The sequence below is a fragment of the Xiphophorus maculatus genome, chromosome 8 (assembly GCF_002775205.1).
Source record: "Xiphophorus maculatus strain JP 163 A chromosome 8, X_maculatus-5.0-male, whole genome shotgun sequence".
Lineage (NCBI taxonomy): Eukaryota > Metazoa > Chordata > Actinopteri > Cyprinodontiformes > Poeciliidae > Xiphophorus > Xiphophorus maculatus.
Window position 1 is genome coordinate 1052319 of NC_036450.1, and position 19800 is coordinate 1072118.

General features: G+C 47.2%; 2 protein-coding genes across 4 annotated transcripts; one reads left to right on the forward strand and one right to left on the reverse strand.

The window, feature by feature from the left end:
• The first annotated feature begins 232 nt into the window (after window positions 1-232).
• Window positions 233-6049, forward strand: zdhhc12 (zinc finger DHHC-type containing 12). 2 transcript variants are annotated; one of them, XM_023337857.1, is made up of 5 exons: window positions 233-744; window positions 827-966; window positions 3974-4115; window positions 4958-5124; window positions 5191-6049. In XM_023337857.1, the coding sequence occupies exons 1-5, from the start codon at window positions 648-650 to the stop codon at window positions 5635-5637; spliced, it is 993 nt and encodes a 330-aa protein (XP_023193625.1). In that variant the 5' UTR covers window positions 233-647; the 3' UTR covers window positions 5638-6049. The 2 variants fall into 2 exon arrangements, with proteins under 2 accessions (XP_023193625.1, XP_014330735.1); XM_014475249.2 differs by having other exon boundaries at window positions 4023-4115; window positions 5191-5606.
• Window positions 6050-8013: 1964 nt separating this feature from the next.
• LOC102229024 (serine/threonine-protein kinase N2-like) lies at window positions 8014-19588 on the reverse strand. 2 transcript variants are annotated; one of them, XM_023338174.1, is made up of 22 exons: window positions 18769-19588; window positions 17498-17762; window positions 16520-16692; window positions 16305-16422; window positions 16089-16231; window positions 14959-15187; window positions 13589-13753; window positions 13210-13319; window positions 12927-13070; window positions 12430-12505; window positions 11382-11535; window positions 11224-11314; window positions 11083-11147; window positions 10658-10724; window positions 10489-10580; window positions 10019-10195; window positions 9873-9935; window positions 9720-9796; window positions 9003-9145; window positions 8820-8927; window positions 8671-8751; window positions 8014-8469 (listed from the first exon to the last, which is right to left on the reverse strand). In XM_023338174.1, exons 1-22 carry the CDS (start codon window positions 19003-19005, stop codon window positions 8269-8271), a joined length of 2979 nt encoding a protein of 992 aa, XP_023193942.1. In that variant the 5' UTR covers window positions 19006-19588; the 3' UTR covers window positions 8014-8268. The 2 variants fall into 2 exon arrangements, with proteins under 2 accessions (XP_023193942.1, XP_023193943.1); XM_023338175.1 differs by having other exon boundaries at window positions 11083-11144; window positions 18769-19587.
• Between the last annotated feature and the right edge of the window lie 212 nt (window positions 19589-19800).

Sequence of the window (19800 nt, forward strand, 5' to 3'; positions counted from 1 at the left end):
CAAGTTAAACAGAAAAACAACAGTTAAAATCTGATTCAGAAAATACATTAACGAATTGGTAAATCAATTAAAAATACATTTCTGTAAAAGATATAATGGTGTAAACTGAAAAAAGCATAAAACTAAAATCATTTAAAAACAAAATAGCCGACTAACGAATAAACATCAGCACATTAAAACAAAATTTATAAAACATAACTATTTTATAGTAAAATAAAATAAAAAACCGAAATAGTATAAAAAGGGAAAGATGTAAAAGAAACTAAAATTAAATAAAGTGAACTAAACGGTCAGAACCCCTGAGCAAGATGGCGGCTGCGGCTGCAGTTCTGTCAGGCTCCTGCTCTGTCACGTGTCTGCTGTCGACCAATCAGAGCTGTGTGCGTTCAGGACGACAACAACCCGCTGAGCGGCGGAATGCTAGCGGACCGCTGGCCCGAAAACACGGATTCAGACGCGGGTTTCGACTGTTTTCTGTTAACGGTTAGTTCCTTTAACCTGACCCGGTCCAGTAGAACTGTTCTGAGGTTCTGACTGAGTCCAGCCTGGGTCCTTCCCGAGCTGTTCACATCCCGCAGTCTCCGGATTCCCAGCTGACATTCCCAGCGCCCTGAAGGTTAGCATGGAAGTTCTGGAATGTTAGGACGATGTTCAAGAATGTGTTCGGTTCGGGATTCCTGGTGAGGACGGCCCATGTGGTTCTGACCTGGATCATCACGCTCATCCTCTTCCTGTATGACACAGGTGAGTCCATCCGAGGGGGCTCCAGGAGCTCCAGGAGTTCCAGGTTTTCCAGGTCAGGACTTTTATTGTGTTTCCCCGGCAGAGCTGAGGAAGCAGGAGGAGACGGGCCAGCTGCTGAAGCCGGTTCTGTTCGTCCTGCTGGTTCTGGTGTCGGTTCTGCTGTACTTCGCGGTGTCGCTCATGGATCCGGGATTCATCCTGACTGAGGACAGCGACCTGCAGGTGAGCCGGTGTTATGGATTAACTGGTGACTAGATTAACTGGTGACTAGATTAACTGGTTGAAACCTTTGCGCACCGCAGATGGTTCTAGGTGGCTGTGGTGATGCCTGTTGAAAAATGCTACTTGTGTGACAAAACCGTTTGCAAAACTTTACTATAAATCCCATTTGAAGCAAATATGTTTAATGTGAAAATTATGTTTCAAAACAAGTTTCTACAGAGTTCAGTTCGCTTCTCATTGGAGCAAAACCAGATCAGTGAGTAACAGGATAATCCCATTCACATTCAGCTTCACCAGAATAAATTAATTTTATCTCATGAACAGCCTCAATATAAACCTAAATTTATAGTTTCTGCATTTTGTAACCAGCACTGATCATAAAAACATTTAAATTGACTCTGAAGTTCCTGTAATGTGATTTATTAACACTTCTAGCCCAGTGAGTGTTTCTGGCTCTGATCCTGAAATGCAGCCTCTCTGTTTCTGAACTTTATTCATGTTTTAGCAACATTACACACAGGAAGTGTCGCTGAACAATGAGGTTGGTGTCATCATATTTAATCAACTTTAAATCACATACCTGATGGTGTTGCTTGTGGTGTTCATGTGTCCAAATAGAGAGAAATATCAAGTAATGTTGATACTTTATACTGCAATAAAATCTCATTTAAATGATATAAAGTTAACAGCCAATGTTGTGGTTGGTGGTGATATCCAAATGGACAAAACAAAATGATAATAATAAACGTTCCTACATTATACTGTCAGACACCAACAGATTATGATCCATATCTACAGTATTTATCTGTGTTCTCTACTGGGAACCAGTTTGCAGGCTGGAGACCAGGAGAAATAAACTTAAAAACAAAACGAGCCTCATTAAAATTAACTAGTGACAGTCAGACGGGGTCCTCAACGCAGATGTTTGTAAAAAATTAGGTGGCCGTGTCGTTTCCTGATCAAAATGCGACAAACGTAAATAAAGAGATTATAAAATGTCTCTTTCTCTATGATCTCTTCAAAACAATCATAATTCTTTGTATGTGAAGGAATATTCAAGAATATATTGAAATATAACTAAAATATACCAGACCTCAAGAGGAGACTGAGCTAAACTAAGAATTTCTACCATCACCCAGCATTTAGAATAATGACGATTATTTTACATTTTCTCGGTCTTATATTGATTGACATGTTCTGCAAACATGTCAATAAATGTAAACGGTTCTGATATCATGAAAACTAATTCTTTGCTCATTTAATAGAAGCCACTTTATTTCGTTTGCACCTTAACTGGGCTGCAGACACAAAGCTGTAATTTAGTAATTTCACAAAATCCTTACAGTTAAAAGTTTGCCTGGCAAACCTGTTAAACGATGTTACCTTCAAAACGTTGGCAGCAAGTGAATTTTATTTTTTAGACAATAAAATAAACTGGTCCAAAAAGTAAATCAGACTAAATCTCTAACTGAACTGGAACCACTGGTCACTGAGTTCAGAGAGCCGTTTTATCCACTAAACTATATCGGCCAACAAAAGTCCAATAATCACCTGTTATTGATCCTGATCGATCAGACACTCTGCGCTTTAAGAGGCAAACCTGGATTAACTGGTGACACTTTCAGAATCTCAGTTTGAGGGAAGATTTGAACCGTTTCTGATGTAAAAGTATAAAAGATACTTATAATAATATCTAGTATAATAGTTTTTTTTCTCTCATTGTTGAGTTTTAGAGTCACTTGATGAAAAGAATAAAGATGTTTAGTTAAATTACTAGAAAAATATCAACAATAAAGAAGAAATGACACTGCAACGTAGATCTGCCATGAACTAGGAAATAAACTATAACATGTTAGAAAAACAGAGTTTAAAAAGATTTATCTATAGTTTCTGTGGATATCTAATTCAAATATCTACAATATGAGGGAGATGTGGAAACAACAGCCAGTCGATCTTTTAAAACATTTTATTTTAATCCCATGACTCTTTCAGGGATGAATCTTTGCTCTGATATCGGTTCATGGCATCTTTAGATCGATTTCCATTTTCCCTTGATGAGTTTCAGCCTCTGAAGCATCACAGAAATCAGAACAAGTTCTGTGTAATTTACATGTTTTTGGTGATTTTGCAGATTAATGTAAAACAAAAAGGCAACATTCCATGTTAGACCAATAAAAGTCTTTCTAATCAGTTATTCCTGAGATCTTAATGGTTGTCTTACAGAATCGGGTCGCATTTTTGCAAAGATTTGTAGTTCTTTAAATTTATCACATTGTTTACTTCCTGGTTTGGTAAAGGGGTCCTAAAAAGCCACGCCCACAGGAAGATCTGTCTCTCCCAGCTGCTGCCACCAGTTAATCTATAACACCTGTTGTGGTCTGGGTCGGAACCACGCAGGTCTGGGAGCCTTCCTGCTCCAGGTTCTGCATCCAGAACCTGGAGATTAACCCGATAAATCGGATCAGTCCAACTTTAATCTCAGAATTAAATTAGGGCCTAAAGCCAGAGTGTGTCCAGACTTTGGGAATGTTCTGGATTGAACTGATCCAACAGAACCAGAACCAGCAGTTACACACTGCAAACCAGAGGTGGACGATCCAGAGTGAGAAATTTATCGCAATATGTTGTGGAAATATTTTGATAACATTTATTAACTGGCTGCATTCATATCGCCACAAACACAAATAGTTTTCCTGACAAACATTCCTATTCTAATCAGGCTTCTATCAGGACACCACTGGCTTAAGGAACATTTATAAAGTGGATCTGATTATATTTTTAAATTTTCTGATATTTATTGATGCTCTGATGGAACAAATAATGGAGAAAACAGCAAAAATAAAACCTGAAAAACTGAAATTTAACATCAATCATTTAAATTTATTGAGACGACGATGAATCATATTTATGTTTTTATGATTATAATAAATAATAATATATAGTGTCTGTTAAACTCTGAGGAGTTTAAACTGCAGATCATAAAGTCTCTTCTGGTTCTGTCTGTCAGTTGGAGTGCGGTGGTGGCGGTGTCATGATGTGGGCTCTGTGTGTTCCAGTTCACTCTGGGAGTAACGGAGGAGCAGCAGGATATGATCCCGCCCAGCACCAAGTCGCTGCGTCAGCGCCGCTGCGGCCGCTGCCTGCTGCAGGTACGAATCCCTCTGAGGTCATTTATTCATCTACATGGAGGCTCAGGAAGCGACGCAGCAAACAAACATCCAAACCGGAAGAAACTTTGACTTTTCCTCTGAGGTTCAGGTCAGACAGACAGAAGCTAAAGGCAGAAATATGATTTATACTCAGGAATTTATTAGGCAAACTGGTTGAAGTTTCTACCTAAGGAAACAGCAGATCAGTGACCAGCAGGGGGCGACAGTGGAGAGGAAAAACTCCCTTTAACAGGAAGAACCAGAACCAGAACCAGAACCTACAGCAGTACAAGCAGCCATCTGCATTCATTTAATTATTAGTATTAATATCTATTTAAAATGATCAAAATCAGCAAAACAGCTGAAAAACCGACTCATATGAGACCAGTGGGACCAGTGAGACCAGTGGGACCAGTGAGACCAGTGGGACCAGTGAGACCAGTGGGACCAGTGAGACCAGTGGGACCAGTGAGACCAGTGGGACCAGTGAGACCAGTGGGACCAGTGGGACCAGTGAGACCAGTGGGACCAGTGGGACCAGTGAGACCAGTGAGACCAGTTGGACCAGTGAGCAGAAATGGGTTAACTGAGAAAAACATTTATTTAAATGAAAATCTTCAGTAGATTCACTTAAAGAAGAAACTTAAACATATTTTGGATGTTTATCAAGTTATGATGGATCCAAAGAATGAAAACATGGAGGAGGATGAAGATGATGATGATGATGATGTGTGTGTGTGTGTGTGTGTGTGTGTGTGTGTGTGTGTGTGTGTGTGTGTGTGTGTGTGCGTGTGTGTGCGTGTGTGTGCGTGTGTGTGTGTGTGTGTGTGTGTGCGGAGCAGCAGCCAATGAGGTCGAAGCATTGCCAGACGTGTCAGCACTGCGTGCGGCGCTACGACCATCACTGCCCCTGGATCGAGAACTGTGTCGGCGAGCGGAACCACCGCTGGTTCCTCCTCTACTTGGCCCTGCAGCTGCTGGTGCTGCTGTGGGGGCTTCACGTCGCCTGGTGAGTACGCCCCCCACCCCGCCCCGGGTCAGAGGTCAGGGAGCTGACGGCCGTGTGTCTCCTCAGGACGGGCCTGGGCCACGCCCCCTCCTGGTCGCGGTGGCTGCGCTCCAACGGCGTGCTGCTGGCCGTCTGCGGGCTGCTGGCGCCGCTGGCGCTGGTGGTGCTGCTGCTGCTCGGGTCGCACCTCTACCTGGTGTCCATGAACGCCACCACCTGGGAGTTCATGTCGCGCCACCGCATCTCCTACCTCAAACACTGCGGCGCCGACCAGAACCCGTTCGACCGCGGCGCCGCCCGCAACCTGTGGGGGTTCTTCTGCCAGTGGGGCAGCGTGGTGTGGGAGCAGGCGTACTTCAGGGAGGACAGCGACCCGGTTTAGGTTCTGAGCCGCTCACGGTGTCGGATCACCAGCGCCGGTTTAACTGGGTCACAGCTGGTTCTGTTCTGCCAGCCAATCGGTCCGGACCGACCCGGATCACGTTCTGGGAAATCAGGACTAAAGTTGTTTAAAGTCCAAATGTTGGACCAGATTAAGACTCAGAGTTCTGGTGGTTCTGGTACCAGTGGACAGGAGCTGATTCAACCAATAAACCCAGAAACAGGAAGTGAGCCGGAGCTCCAAGCTGTGACTTCCTGTCAGAACTGGACTCAGTCTGAGGGTTTCTGGGAACATCACAGTTTTTATCCGGGTCGTTTGTTTGTCTTGATCCCGACAGGAAGCTGACTGGTGGACTTCCTGTTTCACCTGCCGGTTCAGACCGGGTTCCTGCTGCATGTCTGGTGTTTCTGGGTCCCTCAGGTTCTACCGGGTCCAGTTCTTTACCTTTATTCCCAGAACTGGGATGTTTTCAACATGTTCAGTTTTCCAGGCAGAAGAAGCTGCAGCATAAACTGAGGGGCTATGGAGATATTATATCTATTATATATATATATATATTATATATATATAATATATATTATATATATATATACTATATATATAGTATATGGAGATATAATATATATATATAATATGGAGATATAATATATATAACATATATATATATAATATATATATATATATAATATATATTATATATATATACTATATATACAGTTGTGTTCGAAATAATAGCAGTGCCTCAACAGCAGCAAGAAAATCACTGGTTTTATTAACATTTCAAACTCTATACCCCAGATAAGTTTCTGGGGGGTAAAATAAAGGTATAGAAAACCAACAAACCCAACAGGACAGCCATGCATACTGTGGATTCTGTGAAATTGAATGATTAACTGAAAAGGGTGTGTTCAAAAAAATAGCAGTGGTGAGTCCAATTAGAGAGGGCATCAATTAGGGAGGGTATTCTGGGAAAAAAGGGTGTTAACAGGTGATCCGTATTTAAGGATCAAGACAACTGGCATGCTGGCTGTGCATTTCTCCTGAAAAAACAATGAAAATGGGTCGTTCCAGACACTGTTCTGAAGATGAGCGTTTCCTAATAAAAAAATTGATTAAAGAAGGGAAAACATACAAAGAGGTGCAGAAAATCATTGGCTGTTCAGCTAAAATGATCTCAAATGCCCTGAAATGGGAGCAAAAAACTGAAAAACGAGGAAGAAAAAGAAAGACAACCCCTCGAATGGACAGAAGAATAGCCAAACTGGCGAAGACTCAGCCAATGATGGGATCCAAGAGGATCAAGCAAGACCTTCAGTTGACAGTGAGTACTGTGACAATCAGAAGACGTCTTACTGAGGTTAACCTTCCAGCAAGAAGCCCCCGCAAAGTCCCACTGCTGAGAAAAAGACATGTGCAGAAGCGTTTACAATTTGCCAAAGAGCACATTGACTGGCCTGAAAAGAAATGGCATAATATCTTGTGGACAGATGAAAGCAAGATTGTTCTTTTTGGGTCTAAGGGTCACAGGCAGTATGTCAGACGCCCTGCAAACACAGAATTCAAGCCACAGTACTCACTGAAGACCATTAAGCATGGTGGTGCAAGCATCATGATATGGGGATGTTTTTCATACTATGGTGTTGGTCCGATTCACCGCATACAAGGGATCATGGATCAGTTCCAGTACATCAGGATCCTGGAAGAGGTCATGCTGCCATATGCTGAGGAGGAAATGCCTTTGAGGTGGACCTTTCAACAGGATAATGACCCCAAACACACCAGCAAGCGAGCAAAAGCATGGTTCCAGATGAACAAGATTCAACTGATGGAGTGGCCAGCACAATCCCCGGACCTTAATCCCATCGAAAACTTGTGGGCTGACATAAAAAGTGCAGTGCATGAGGCAAAACCAAGAAACGCTGAGGAATTGTGGAATACAGTGCAATTATCCTGGGCTGCAATACCTGTGGAACGATGCCAGAAGTTGGTTGACTCCATGCACCACAGATGTGTAGCAGTCATCGGAAACCGTGGTTTTGCAACAAAATATTAGTTTAGGATACTCAGCTAGGTTCACTTATCAAGAATTTCTTTGTTTGTACAGTACATTTTTGAGTTTCCAAGGAAAGATGGCAACACTGCTATTCTTTTGAACATGCCATTTCTTACTTTATTTGAAATATTATTATTATCATTTAAGTTTTGATGACTTTGCGCAATTGTTTTGCTTTGGAATAGAATGTACTGTGTCCCCAATGTATCTGTGTTCATTAAAGTACAATTTCTTTGAAGAATTTTGACATTTACTCATTTTTCTAAAGGCACTGCTATTATTTCGAACACAACTGTATATATATATATATATATATATAGTATATAATATGGAGAGCAGTAAAGTTTCCCATGTCGGAGCTCCAGTTTATACCAACTCATCTAAATATTGTTTTTCTGACTTATTGATTCTGTGGTCGTGATTTTTTACCTCTGAACTGAAATAAAGTCGTTACTGAGAAGAAAGTCCAGCTTTTATTCATCAATTCTCACGTTAAACAGGCTGGATTAATAAATCATCATCATCATCATCATCACATCCACATTTCTGCAGAATAATTTAAAACAATCAGAAAGATAAATTCTTTGTTTTTCACCTTCAGGATATTTACAGCTCAGACTGGGAGCAAAGTGCTGCCATCAGCTCCACCGTTTAAAACAGCTGGTGGGCGGAGCCACGTCCCTTGCCCCTAGTGGGCGGGGCCAGGCCGTCAGCTGATCAGGGAGAAGTCGAAGTCGTTGAAGACTTGCTGATGTTCGGCGCCGACGGCGGTCGGCGTCCGCGGCAGCGTCAGAACCGGCTTCAGACGCGTGAACTCCTCGTCGAAGTTGCTGACGTCCAGCGGAGCCGAGATGGTCGGCAGGAAGGGGGGCTTGAGCTGCTTGGCCAGCAGGGCGTCCCAGTCCATTCCCTGGGGAGAACCGGATCAGAACCTTAAGCCCAACCAGAACCGAGCCGCCGACATCAGAACTTCACAGAACAGTTGCTTGGTCCACTTAATCCCAGCCATGTGAAACAAAATATAATCCAGTTCAGCGCCGTCTCCATGGTAACTAATAAACTCAACATTTCATCACCAGAACGGGTCCGCTCCGGGTTCTGCAGAACCCACCTGGAAGAACTTGTGTCGTTTGATCTCGGCGGCGTCGTCCTTCCCTGATCCGAGTCTCCGGTCCGGGTTTTTCTGCAGCAGCTGGAACAGAGAGATCACCAATAAAACCCAGTGGACCCGCCGGATCCGGAGGTTGGAGCAGAACCGACCTGCTGGATGAGCGACTTGGACTGAGGCGACAGGGAGCGAGGGTAGCGCACTTCCTCATTCACGATGCTGTCGAACACTTCCTCCTCATCGTCACCTGGGAAAGGAGACTGGAACAGAACAGGGTTCTCCTCAGAACGGGAACCTGCGGAACCGTCGGCAACGTTCTGCGGAGGGTCACTGACCTCCCCCACCAGCATCTCAAACACCAGAACTCCCAGTTCCCACCAGTCCACGCTGCGGGTGTAGCTGTTCTCCGTCAGAACCTCCGGAGCCAGGAACTCCGGCGTGCCGCAGAAGGTGCTGGTCCGATCGCCGTGGCCCATCCCTGCACACACACACACAGATGATGGTTACCCTGGTAACCGTCATCCCCATGGTAACCGGTGGCAGTTAGAGCTTCAGGGCAGAAGAGTTTATCGTTTACAGAAACAAAAAGTTTAATCCCAGCTGCAGAACATTTCATGTTTCTGTATCTGCTGAACCATCCCAGGTTCCCTTCCTGCTTATTGAATCACCATAGCAACCAGTCCCAAAGGAGGGAATCACCATAGCAACCAGTCCCAAAGGAGGGAATCACCATAGCAACCAGTCCCAAAGGAGGGAATCACCATAGCAACCAGTCCCAAAGGAGGGAATAACCATGGAGATCAAAAGATGGCGCTCCCCCGGTGTCAGCTTCCTGTTAGCTTGTTAAATGGGTCAGAACCACCTGATGCTTAACGGACTAACAGGAAACAGTCTTACTTGGATTTTCACAATAAAAGACATAACTGGCATTTCATGTTATCCTGGTGTCAGGTGAGTGAGTCCAGGTGGGCTGGACTGTAGCCGCTCTGCCATTGGTTCAAACCTTTGGACCAATCAAAAGACAGGAAACAGTTTGGGTTTTTTTTCCTCACCTTCTTTGCACAAACCAAAGTCTGCGATCCGGACGTATCCATCGGCGTCCATCAGCAGGTTGTCCAGTTTCAGATCCCTGGAGGACAGACAGGAAACCCGCTGCAGATTCCAGCCAATGAGCCGCGTCTGGGGGCGGGGCCTCAGCCACTCACCTGTAGACGATCTGGTTCTGATGGAGGAACTCCAGACCCAGCAGAACGCACGAAGAATAAAACCTGGAAACCAATAAGAGCCAGCTGAAACCAGGTGCCGTACTTTGACTGGACCGTCGGGAGCGAGCGGAGGGCCGTCGGCTCACAGGGATTGTTTCTCGGAGAAGATGGCGGCGTGGATGTGCTTCATCAGGTCTCCGCCCGGAGAGTAGGCCATGACGAAGCAGACGTGCTCGGCCGTCTGGAAGCAGCCGTGCAGGTTGACCAGGAACGGGTGGCGGGCCGAGTTGATCACCTCCAAGATCCGCTTCTCACAGACCAGACTGGACCGGGTCAGACAAACCAGAACCACTGAAACAAACTTTCCTCTGGCGCCTCCTACAGGCCAACATGTAGAACAGCTGAATGAAGATCTAACTTCACTCAAACCGACGGACCGCTTCAGACGGAACCAGGAAAAGTTCTGCCGGGTCAGGAACTCCACCAGAACTTTCAGAGTTTCTCTGGGAAGTTCTGCTAAACACACCGAATGATGAGTTCAGGAAAGGTTCCTGTGACCGGGTCAGAACTGGGCCGTGTTTTGTACCGGTACCATGAGGTTCTGGATCTTCCTCACCTGTCCACTTCGTCCCGCGTGATGACCTCGCTCTTCTTCAGCGCTTTGATGGCGAACATTTTCCCAGACTTCTTGTACTCGGCCAGCAGAACCTTGGTTTGGGTCAGAGGAGGTTCTGTTAGTCGTTGACCTTCGTCGGGTTTTACGGCGGATCCTGGCGTTCCGGTACCTTTCCGAAGTGTCCTCTTCCCAGGACGGAAACGCACTGGAAGTCGTCCATCTTCAGCGCCTCGGACCTGCAGACGAAACACGGTGAAGGAACCGGACCTCTGGACCGGGCCGGCAGAGTTCTGGCTGCAAAACGCTGTGATCCAGAAAACTTTACAGTTTTAGTGTTTAAAGACGCAGGAATCAGCCAAAACATTATGACCAGTGGATCCTTCCGGGTCCTTTGAGGTTCTGGCGGCTCGGTTCCTGATCAGGTTATTGATCCAGATTACAGAACATGAACAAATGACCTGCTCAGGGTTTCATTCCATAAACATCATTATTTGTAGAACTCACCTGATCAGTTTTTATAAAGTTTGTGAAACTTTGCTAAAAAGATCAAATCTGTTCAGACTGATTGAAGGGAAACGTTTTTCTGAGACTCACTGCGGCGCCGGTCCAGCCGCGGCCGGCCTTCTGGGTTTCAGGCTGCTCCTCCAGTCAGGAGGCTTCTCCAGACCAAAACCAGAGACAAACAGAGTTAATAAATGTTGGTCTCTGATCATAACTGTAACGTTCCTCTCAGACCTGCGAGGCGTCTTTCGTCTCCTTCCTGGAGGGAGGTGAAGATCTTCTGATGGATTCTTCGGAGACGGCGAGTCTGGACGGAGTTCGCTCTCTGACAGGAAACAGATTCATCAGCTCTGATGGCGATCCGGAGGATCTCTGACGGATCCCACTCTCACCGTGGCGGCGAGCCGCTGGACGCCGTGGCGATGGGGGCCGGCAGCGGCGGACTCATGGCTTCCAGGGAATTGCATGGCGGCAGGAAGTTCATCATCAGACGGCCCCATGTGGCGAAGTTCAGGTTCATCTGAGACGCCCGCAGGAAGTTCCTCCCTGGAGGAAGCAGACAGCAGGTCCAGGATGATGTCACCAAGCCGCCATGTTTCCTGAACCAAAACATCTTACAGCGTTCTCCCCGACTCGGAACCGGCCTTACTAGAACCAACTCCACTGGGTCCAAGGCAAAACGTGACATCGGAAGACTGCTGGTCACTGATTGGCCAGGGGGCGGAGTCACTGGTTATGTCACGATTCCGTTACAATAACCCGACATCAACAGCGACCGACAAAAAAAACCAAACCCAAACTGAGCCGAACCAACCGGGCCTATCTACCCGACCCGCCGGGCCCTGATGGTGCTGCTGGACAGGAATCCGTTCGGTTCTTCAGAAGAATCTGTTCAGGTTCCCAAAACAACGAAGTTCTGGACATACTTTCGATTAATCCGCTAAAAGCGAAGCTAATTTCTCCGTTTAGCACCTTTTGGTTTTGCTAGCTGTGAAAACGCTTAGCGCACTTAGCTTCCCCTAATACATTCTCCCAGAAAAATTTAAACCCGCAGTTTACTCTCTGGTAAACTTTCAGCTGAATAAAGTTTGACCTTTGTGTTGAAGTTTGGATGTGGAGAATTAAAGTTTTCAGACACAAAGGAACCGGCGCCCCTCGGTGGATCGCGCCGGTGGGTCGCGGGGCGGCGGTGGGTCGCGGGGCGGCGGTGGGTCGCGGGGCGGCCGGTGGGTCGCGGGGCGGCGGTGGGTCGCGGGGCGGCCGGTGGGTCGCGGGGCGGCGGTGGGTCGCGGGGCGGCCGGTGGGTCGCGGGGCGGCGGTGGGTCGCGGGACGGCCACGTCGAGGTCTGTAGCCTCTGTACGAGACGCTCACTCTGAACGCTGCATCGTACGTATTTAACAAAAATGTCCTGAAAGCATCAAGAAATATTAATTTTTCACCTTTTTCCTTGGGGAAAATCCTCATCTGCCTCTGGAGTTTGGACGGACGCTCGATGACGGGATTGATGAACGTCACCTGGAAATAAAAATGAAGAGCTGATCAAGTTTCAGGACATAAATGAAAGATTTTCAGTTATAAAACTCAACACCGATTCATTTTCTTTCTGTGATAAAAGTCTGCAGCTCTTCATCTCTTCAAGGTGAAAACGGGTGAGGTCAGGGGTCAGTCAGGGGTCAGCCAGGGGTCACTGGGTGTTAAACTACTTGCTGTAAGTTAACAGTCCAAACTGCTGCAGCTTTTATTCAACGTTCATTTAGATTCATGTTGCATTTCTGTCCTACAGAGATGCTGCTGGATTACACAGACGATGTGGTGCTATTGGATCATGAAGGTTCTGGAATCTGATCAGTTGGTTCTGCTGTTAAACGTGATGAGAGCAAAGAGAACCCGACCCTGGTTCTGTATAACTGGACCTGTAACTGGAAAGCAGTCAAACCTCGATGAAGATGATTCCCTGAGGCTCCAGCTCCAAACACATGCCGTGTCTGCGGTTGTCCAGGAAGTCCTCCAGGCGCAGGAACTTCACGGCGCTCAGCGCCCGCCAGTCCCTCCGGTACACCGCCACCTCCAGCTCCCTGGACTGGACCAGAACCAGCACCACAATCACTACTGGTTTACAGCAGGAGCCACTTTCTGCTCCGTCTGGAGCCTCTAAGGTCCACCAGACTGGAAAATTATTCTCTGGTTTGGATCAGAACCAGAACCACCAGTGTACTGACCCGCTCCAGCTCGGTGCTGAAATTCTGGCCCCAGGCCTCCTTGCCCTGCGGCCTCCAGTGAGTCCGGCCCATGACCCGGTTGTCGACCTTCAGCACGGCGCTGACCTCCGCTGGAACAGAGACAGGAGGGAGAAACCGGGTCATTTCTGATCCGGATGTTCTGGATGGTTCTGCTCAGATCAAACAAGCCGCGGCGCTTTGGATCTCACGGGAAACGAAGGAATTATTTCAACAGTTCAAACTAAAACCTGACGGAAACGTCGGTCAGGTTTTGGTTTGGATTAAACGGGCCTTTCTCCGACATTCCCAACAGAATCTAAATCAGGAACATCAACGTTAATATCAACGTTTCTCCGCCGGGATGCAGCAGATTCCTTACAGGACAGTTCGTCAGACTTCCCCGTCTTCCCGTTGGCGCTCCGTCCAGAACCCTTCACCTTCATGGACTTCCCGTCGGCGTAGATCCCAGAGAACTGGGCGGCGCTGCGGCCCGGAACGTCCTCCAGCAGGTCCTGGACGCCCAACAGGCAGACCTCCAGCCGGCCTGCAGGACGACAGCCGGGTCAGAATCACCGCGTTGGGTCAGTCTGCGACTCGCTCGATTCTTCTGGATCTAATTAAACTGATATTTAGGAGGAACTTCATGATTTGATCTTATTCTGAGGCTCAACATTAGTAAGACCAGAGAGATGGTGATTGACTTCAGAAGGAAGAAGATACCTTCACGGCCACTAAAGGTCAAAGGGGAAGTGGTGGAGGAGGTGGAGGATTACAAATACCTGGGAGTTGTAATCGGCAACAGACTGGACTGGGCATCTAACACTGACGCTGTGTGCAGGAAGGGGATGAGCAGACTCTATTTTTTAAGGAAGCTGAGATCCTTCAATGTGTGCAGCAAGATGTTGGAGACCTTCTATCACAGTGTTGTTGCCGGCGCCATCTTCTTTGCTGCTGTGTGTTGGGGAAGCAGCATCAGAGCCAGCGACTCTAATAGACTAGACAAAATCATCAGGAAAGCTGGCTCTGTACTGGGACTAAGGCTGGAGTCCCTGGAAACTGTGGTGGAGAGGAGGACACTGAAGAAGGTTCTGTCTATGATGGACAATAAACAGCAGCCTCTCCACCACATAGTGGACAGACAGCGGAGCACCTTCTCACATAGGCTGCTCCAGCTCCGCTGTCGTAGGGACAGATACAGGAAATCCTTCCTGCCACATGCCATCTCACTGTACAATAAAAGCTAAATCATTGTTCTGCACTAATCAGTCCAATTTTGCACAACTGCACTGTGGCACACTGCTGTACATATATTTACATATACATATCTGCATTTTTTTAATCTTTGCTAGGACTGCTCTAAGCTGCTTTTATATTGACAGCATTTTATATTTTATTTTATCTTGTCTACATTGCTACTCAGTGGTGGTTGTTGTGTGTCTTGTCTCTATGCTGCTGTAACTGCGGAATAATTTCCCTGCTGGGATGAATAAAGTAATTCTATTCTATTCTATTCTATTATTCAGAAACATTTCAGTTCCCTGAGGTTTGACCCAAAAGAGGTTCAGGATTCAACCCGGGAAAATGACATCTGAGAAACAGGCAGGAGGAGAATCAAGAGATTAGTGAGTGAGAGCCGAGCGACATCTGGGAGTGAGCAGGAAACCATCGCCATGTTCGAGCATCACCAAACAGGAAGTCATGAGTCCAATGGATCCTCCAGGATGTTTCTGGGTTATGAAAGTACTGGACCTGTTAGACTGGCCGGTCTGAAGAAGGAGGAGGAGGATGATGATGAGGAAGACGACGGAGCGGCGGACTGTTTCTTCGGCGTTCCGTAGGACGGAGCGACTCCAGACTCCAGAGTCTCCATGATGGCGGCTCGCGTGGGATGATCCTCAGGAAGCTCGGCGAGCCGCCGCTCCAGGGAGAGACGCAGGAGGTCCACCTTCTGGGACGACTCCCGGACCCGGGCCTGGGCCTGGAGGGACAGAACCCATCAGAACCCTTCTGGAGAACTGATCAGAACCCTTCAGAACCCTTCAGTACCGATCGGATCATGGTCAATGAGCCCAGCGATCCAAGGACAGATGAAATAACAAATTGGAGGTAAACTGTATTATTTGTATATTTGCATTAGTTTAAATAGTGTCATGAAAACAAAATGAAAATGGACTAAATAATATTTATAGAAATAATAACCACAGAAAATCTACATTTGACAAAAACTGAAGTTTTTCCAGCTTCCTGCTCAACAACCATCATGAAAAACTGCTCAACTGCTGGCCAATCAAATTCCCTGACAGTGTTAGCTCCGCCCACCAAACGTTAAAAACACAATTAGTCCCGCCCATGGAGGAGTAAACAGTGTTAGCCCCGCCCACTGAGGAGTAAACAGTGTTAGTCCCGCCCATGGAGGAGTAAACAGTGTTAGCCCCGCCCACCAAGGAGTAAACAGTGTTAGCCCCGCCCACCAGTTCTTAAACTGTTTAAAGAAACATTAAATATAACCAACACTTTACAGTTAACAACTTCCACATGGAATCATAAATGTTTTTATGGATTTAATGTCTGCATTCCTCATTGTGTTAATTTATTTAAGACGTGTTTATTGAATTGTGTCACCTTTGGGCCTTGATTTACACACATTCCACTGCTGTCAGACTTGGAATAGGCCATTAAAGCTGATGTTGTGCCATAGCTACATATTAGCAAATGTTGTTGTAGTTCATCTAGTTATGATCAGAAAAATACGATTAATATTCGGCCATGTTTCTAAAAGCAGAACAACATGAGAAAGGATAAAGCTCTCCACACCACAGCAGTGCAGGAAGGGCTGTTAATGATGGCAGCCAGGATCCCTGACCCAATCGGGTCGGTACCTCGGTCAGAACCCGGCGCTCCTTCGGGTCCACCAGCTTCGTCACGTTCCTGGCTCCTTCGGCGACGGCTGATTCGATCTTCATGCGGTGCAGCAGCTCAGCGACGCGCAGCTCCACCGGGCCGATGATCTCCTCGTCAGGACCTGGGACAGAGAGACGGCTCAGAGCCGGCCGGACCCGGACCCGGTCCAGGACAGAACCGCTCCGTTCGGTTACCAAGGGAAGAGCCCTCGTCCCGGGCCTGGCCGACTTTAACGATCTGCATCCTCAGCAGCTCGATCTTGGTCCGGCTGTCCTGGAGCATCTGCTGGGCCGTGGCCAGCATCTTCCGGTCCTGGAACACAAACCGGACCGGGTCACGGCTCTGATCCACTCGGACCGGGTCACGGTTGAGGAGCTTTATTTTGAAGGAGACAGGAAGTTGGTCTCACCTTGAAGGACCTGCTGCTGTAGGTCTGAATCATGTTCTCGGCGCCCTGCTTCACTTTGGTCTCCATCGTCAGCTGTTTCTTCAGATTTCTGATGCGGCTGGCCAGCGGTGATGTCACTTCCTCCCACTGACTCGGCTCTGATGATTGGTTCTCTTCCTCCTCTGGGACGGCCGCTTTGAAACGCACAAACAGAGTCAACAAACTTATTTAAAATTTGAGTCTCCTGGTTGCTATGGTGATTCCCACCTTACGTGGGACACGGGGAGGAGGCGGAGCCTATATTCACCAATAAGGATCCAGGAGAAACAATCAGTCGCTGAGTCAGCAAAACGTCAAAATTAAAGCCGTGCTTCAGGGCTTCTGCTAAATATCAGGTTGGTGTAGTGCGTTAGCATTAGCTTCTGCTAAATATCAGGTTGGTGTAGTGTGTTAGCATTAGCTTCTGCTAAATATCAGGTTGGTGTAGCGCGTTAGCATTAGCTTCTGCTAAATATCAGGTTGGTGTAGTGTGTTAGCATTAGCTTCTGCTAAATATCAGGTTGGTGTAGTGCGTTAGCATTAGCTTCTGCTAAATATCAGGTTGGTGTAGTGCGTTAGCATTAGCTTCTGCTAAATATCAGGTTGGTGTAGCGCGTTAGCATTAGCTTCTGCTAAATATCAGGTTGGTGTAGCGCGTTAGCATTAGCTTCTGCTAAATATCAGGTTGGTGTAGTGTGTTAGCATTAGCTTCTGCTAAATATCAGGTTGGTGTAGCACGTTAGCATTAGCTTCTGCTAAATATCAGGTTGGTGTAGTGCGTTAGCATTAGCTTCTGCTAAATATCAGGTTGGTGTAGTGTGTTAGCATTAGCTTCTGCTAAACATCGTCTGGAAAAATCTAAAGAAATCCTGAAAGCTGGAAAATGGATCCCAGTTGAATTATTCTGATTTATTTGGCCTGAGCGGCTCCAGAACGTTTATAGCTGCTGTAGCCTTTTACCTGTGTGGTCGTCCTTCTCCGTTGCCATGGAGATGGCGTTGAGCTCCTGCAGCTGCAGGTGGAGCTGCTCCAGCTTGCGGTTGGACGCCTTCACCTCGCCGTCCACGGCGCCGCCCCGCCTGCTCGGGTACGCCCGCCGCATCCTCTCCGCCGCCTCCTTGATCTTCAGCTCCAGCTGGATCTCCTGCCGGACCTGCGCCCGGGCGTTCTCCAGCCGCTGCTGGAACTGCGGGTCCAGAATGTCCAGCTGCTGCTGCTTCCCATCCTGACAGGAAACACACAGTGGCTGAGGCCGGGTCACTTCCTGTTGGACTGCAGCTGCTTTACTCTCAGAATCCACTCAGATCAGAAACCTGATCTAAACCGAACCAGGATCACAGAGAGAGAGAGACTACAGAAACCGATTTCTCCTCTGATACTTTTTTTTACCCCTCCAGGGTATTTTGTGGCTCTAGTGCCCCTGATATGACAGCAGGCTGACAGGAAACGGGGGAAGACAGGGGGGAAGAAACGCGTCGAGGACTCAAGGCCTCCAAATGCGGGTCGCGCTAACCGCTACGCCACCACGGCACGCCCCCTCCTCTGATACTTTGACTAGGACATTGAGAACAGACTGGAAACCCTCTCCTGCAAGATGACCTTTGACCCTCTGGTCCAGTAGGAGCAGGATGGGACCAAGAACACATCCTGGGGATCAAAGCTCAGAGATGAACCACTGAAGACGACGAGTCATTGATCATCGACTTACTGTACAGTAAATGTCTCACTGTGTGGATTTCATTAATTCACCTCAAACGTTTTCCTTCCACTAAACTTTCTATCATGATTTCAGAATCAAAACATTTTGTTGCTCAGCAGGTTCAGATCACAGATGGATTAATATTTAAATATGAGGAACTGAAACCAGAAAAATCAAAGTTAATGAAACGAACAGATTAAAGATTAAATATGAACAAAAACAAGACAGAACAATTCTACTGCAGGATTTCTGCTGCTGTCATGAGAACCAGTCCGGTTCCGGACTTCCAGCTGGTTCCGAACCTTCAACCGGTTCCGGACCAGCTGGTTCCGAGCAGCCGGAAGTCGTTCTGTAGTGATTGTCTCAGGTGTTTGTGTCAGGAAGACAAAGCCAGGTGAGGAGGAGACAAACTGGACCAACAGGTAAATCCGCAGCAGCAGCTCTGTGACTCCAGCCGGAACCTCGGTGACCCGGACCGGTTCTGATGGGCCCCACAACCGGTCCGGGTCTGTAGGTACGGAGCAGGACTCACCTGTGGCGTCGGGGCTGACATGGCGGCCAGGTGCGCGGACGGACGCTCGGACTGATCTACCTGCTCAGGTGAGCTGACGGCCGCGGCTTCTTCCTCAATCACCGATGGAAACAAATCTGAGCGATCCTTTGAATCCGCGCTGACGTCACGGCGCGCTGATTGGCCGCGCGCGGGCACATCGATGCACCTGAAGCCAATCAGATCGCAGCACCGGGTGCACCTGCACAGGTAAGGCATTCCGGCAGCCTCCTCCCTGGAGCTGTCATCACAGCACTGAGTCACTCAGCAGGTCGGCCCAGACACGCAGAGCGGAGGAACGTCACTTCCGGTCAACAGTTCAGGACAGAACCATCCTTCTGACCCACACCGAGCCGTGACCGGGTCACATGACGTCACAGCAGCGTCACCTGAGCAGAAAACTGAAAGAAACAGAAATCAGTCTCTGGTGTTAAAATAATGACATCACTTCCTGCCGCAGGCCGGATCCTGAAGACTAGCTCAGCTGCTGGTCACTTCCTGCTTCAGCCTGACCAGAAACAAACTAAAGAGGAAATAATTATAATAGTAATAAGGTCAAAGGTCAGGGAAACAGACAGACCACACACATGCTGGACACAGATTGTTCAGAGACCTGCTGGGACTAGTTACTGGACTGGTTGAGAAAAGCTGGTTGGTTCCAGTCCATGATTCTGACTCCAATATCCTGATCAATAACTTCATGGTTAGTTTATCGTTTCCTTCAGTAAAACTCGAAGCATCACTCAGGTTAAACTGGAAAAGGTAAAACCGTCAATTTACCACAAACTGGGGCAAGTTGAAGGTTTTTTTTAAGAAATCATATATTTCTTTATGTCACAGACGGATTGTTAGCATTTCCACAGAAAACATTCTGAACTAAAGGCAGACATTTTGTTTTACTGCTGGATCGTTTGCTGAGAGGACAGAAGAAATAAAAACATCTGATTATTTTAAAAAGTCACCCAGTCGCACATTCATTAGTGAGTCTGATATTCTGTACAAAATTATAACATA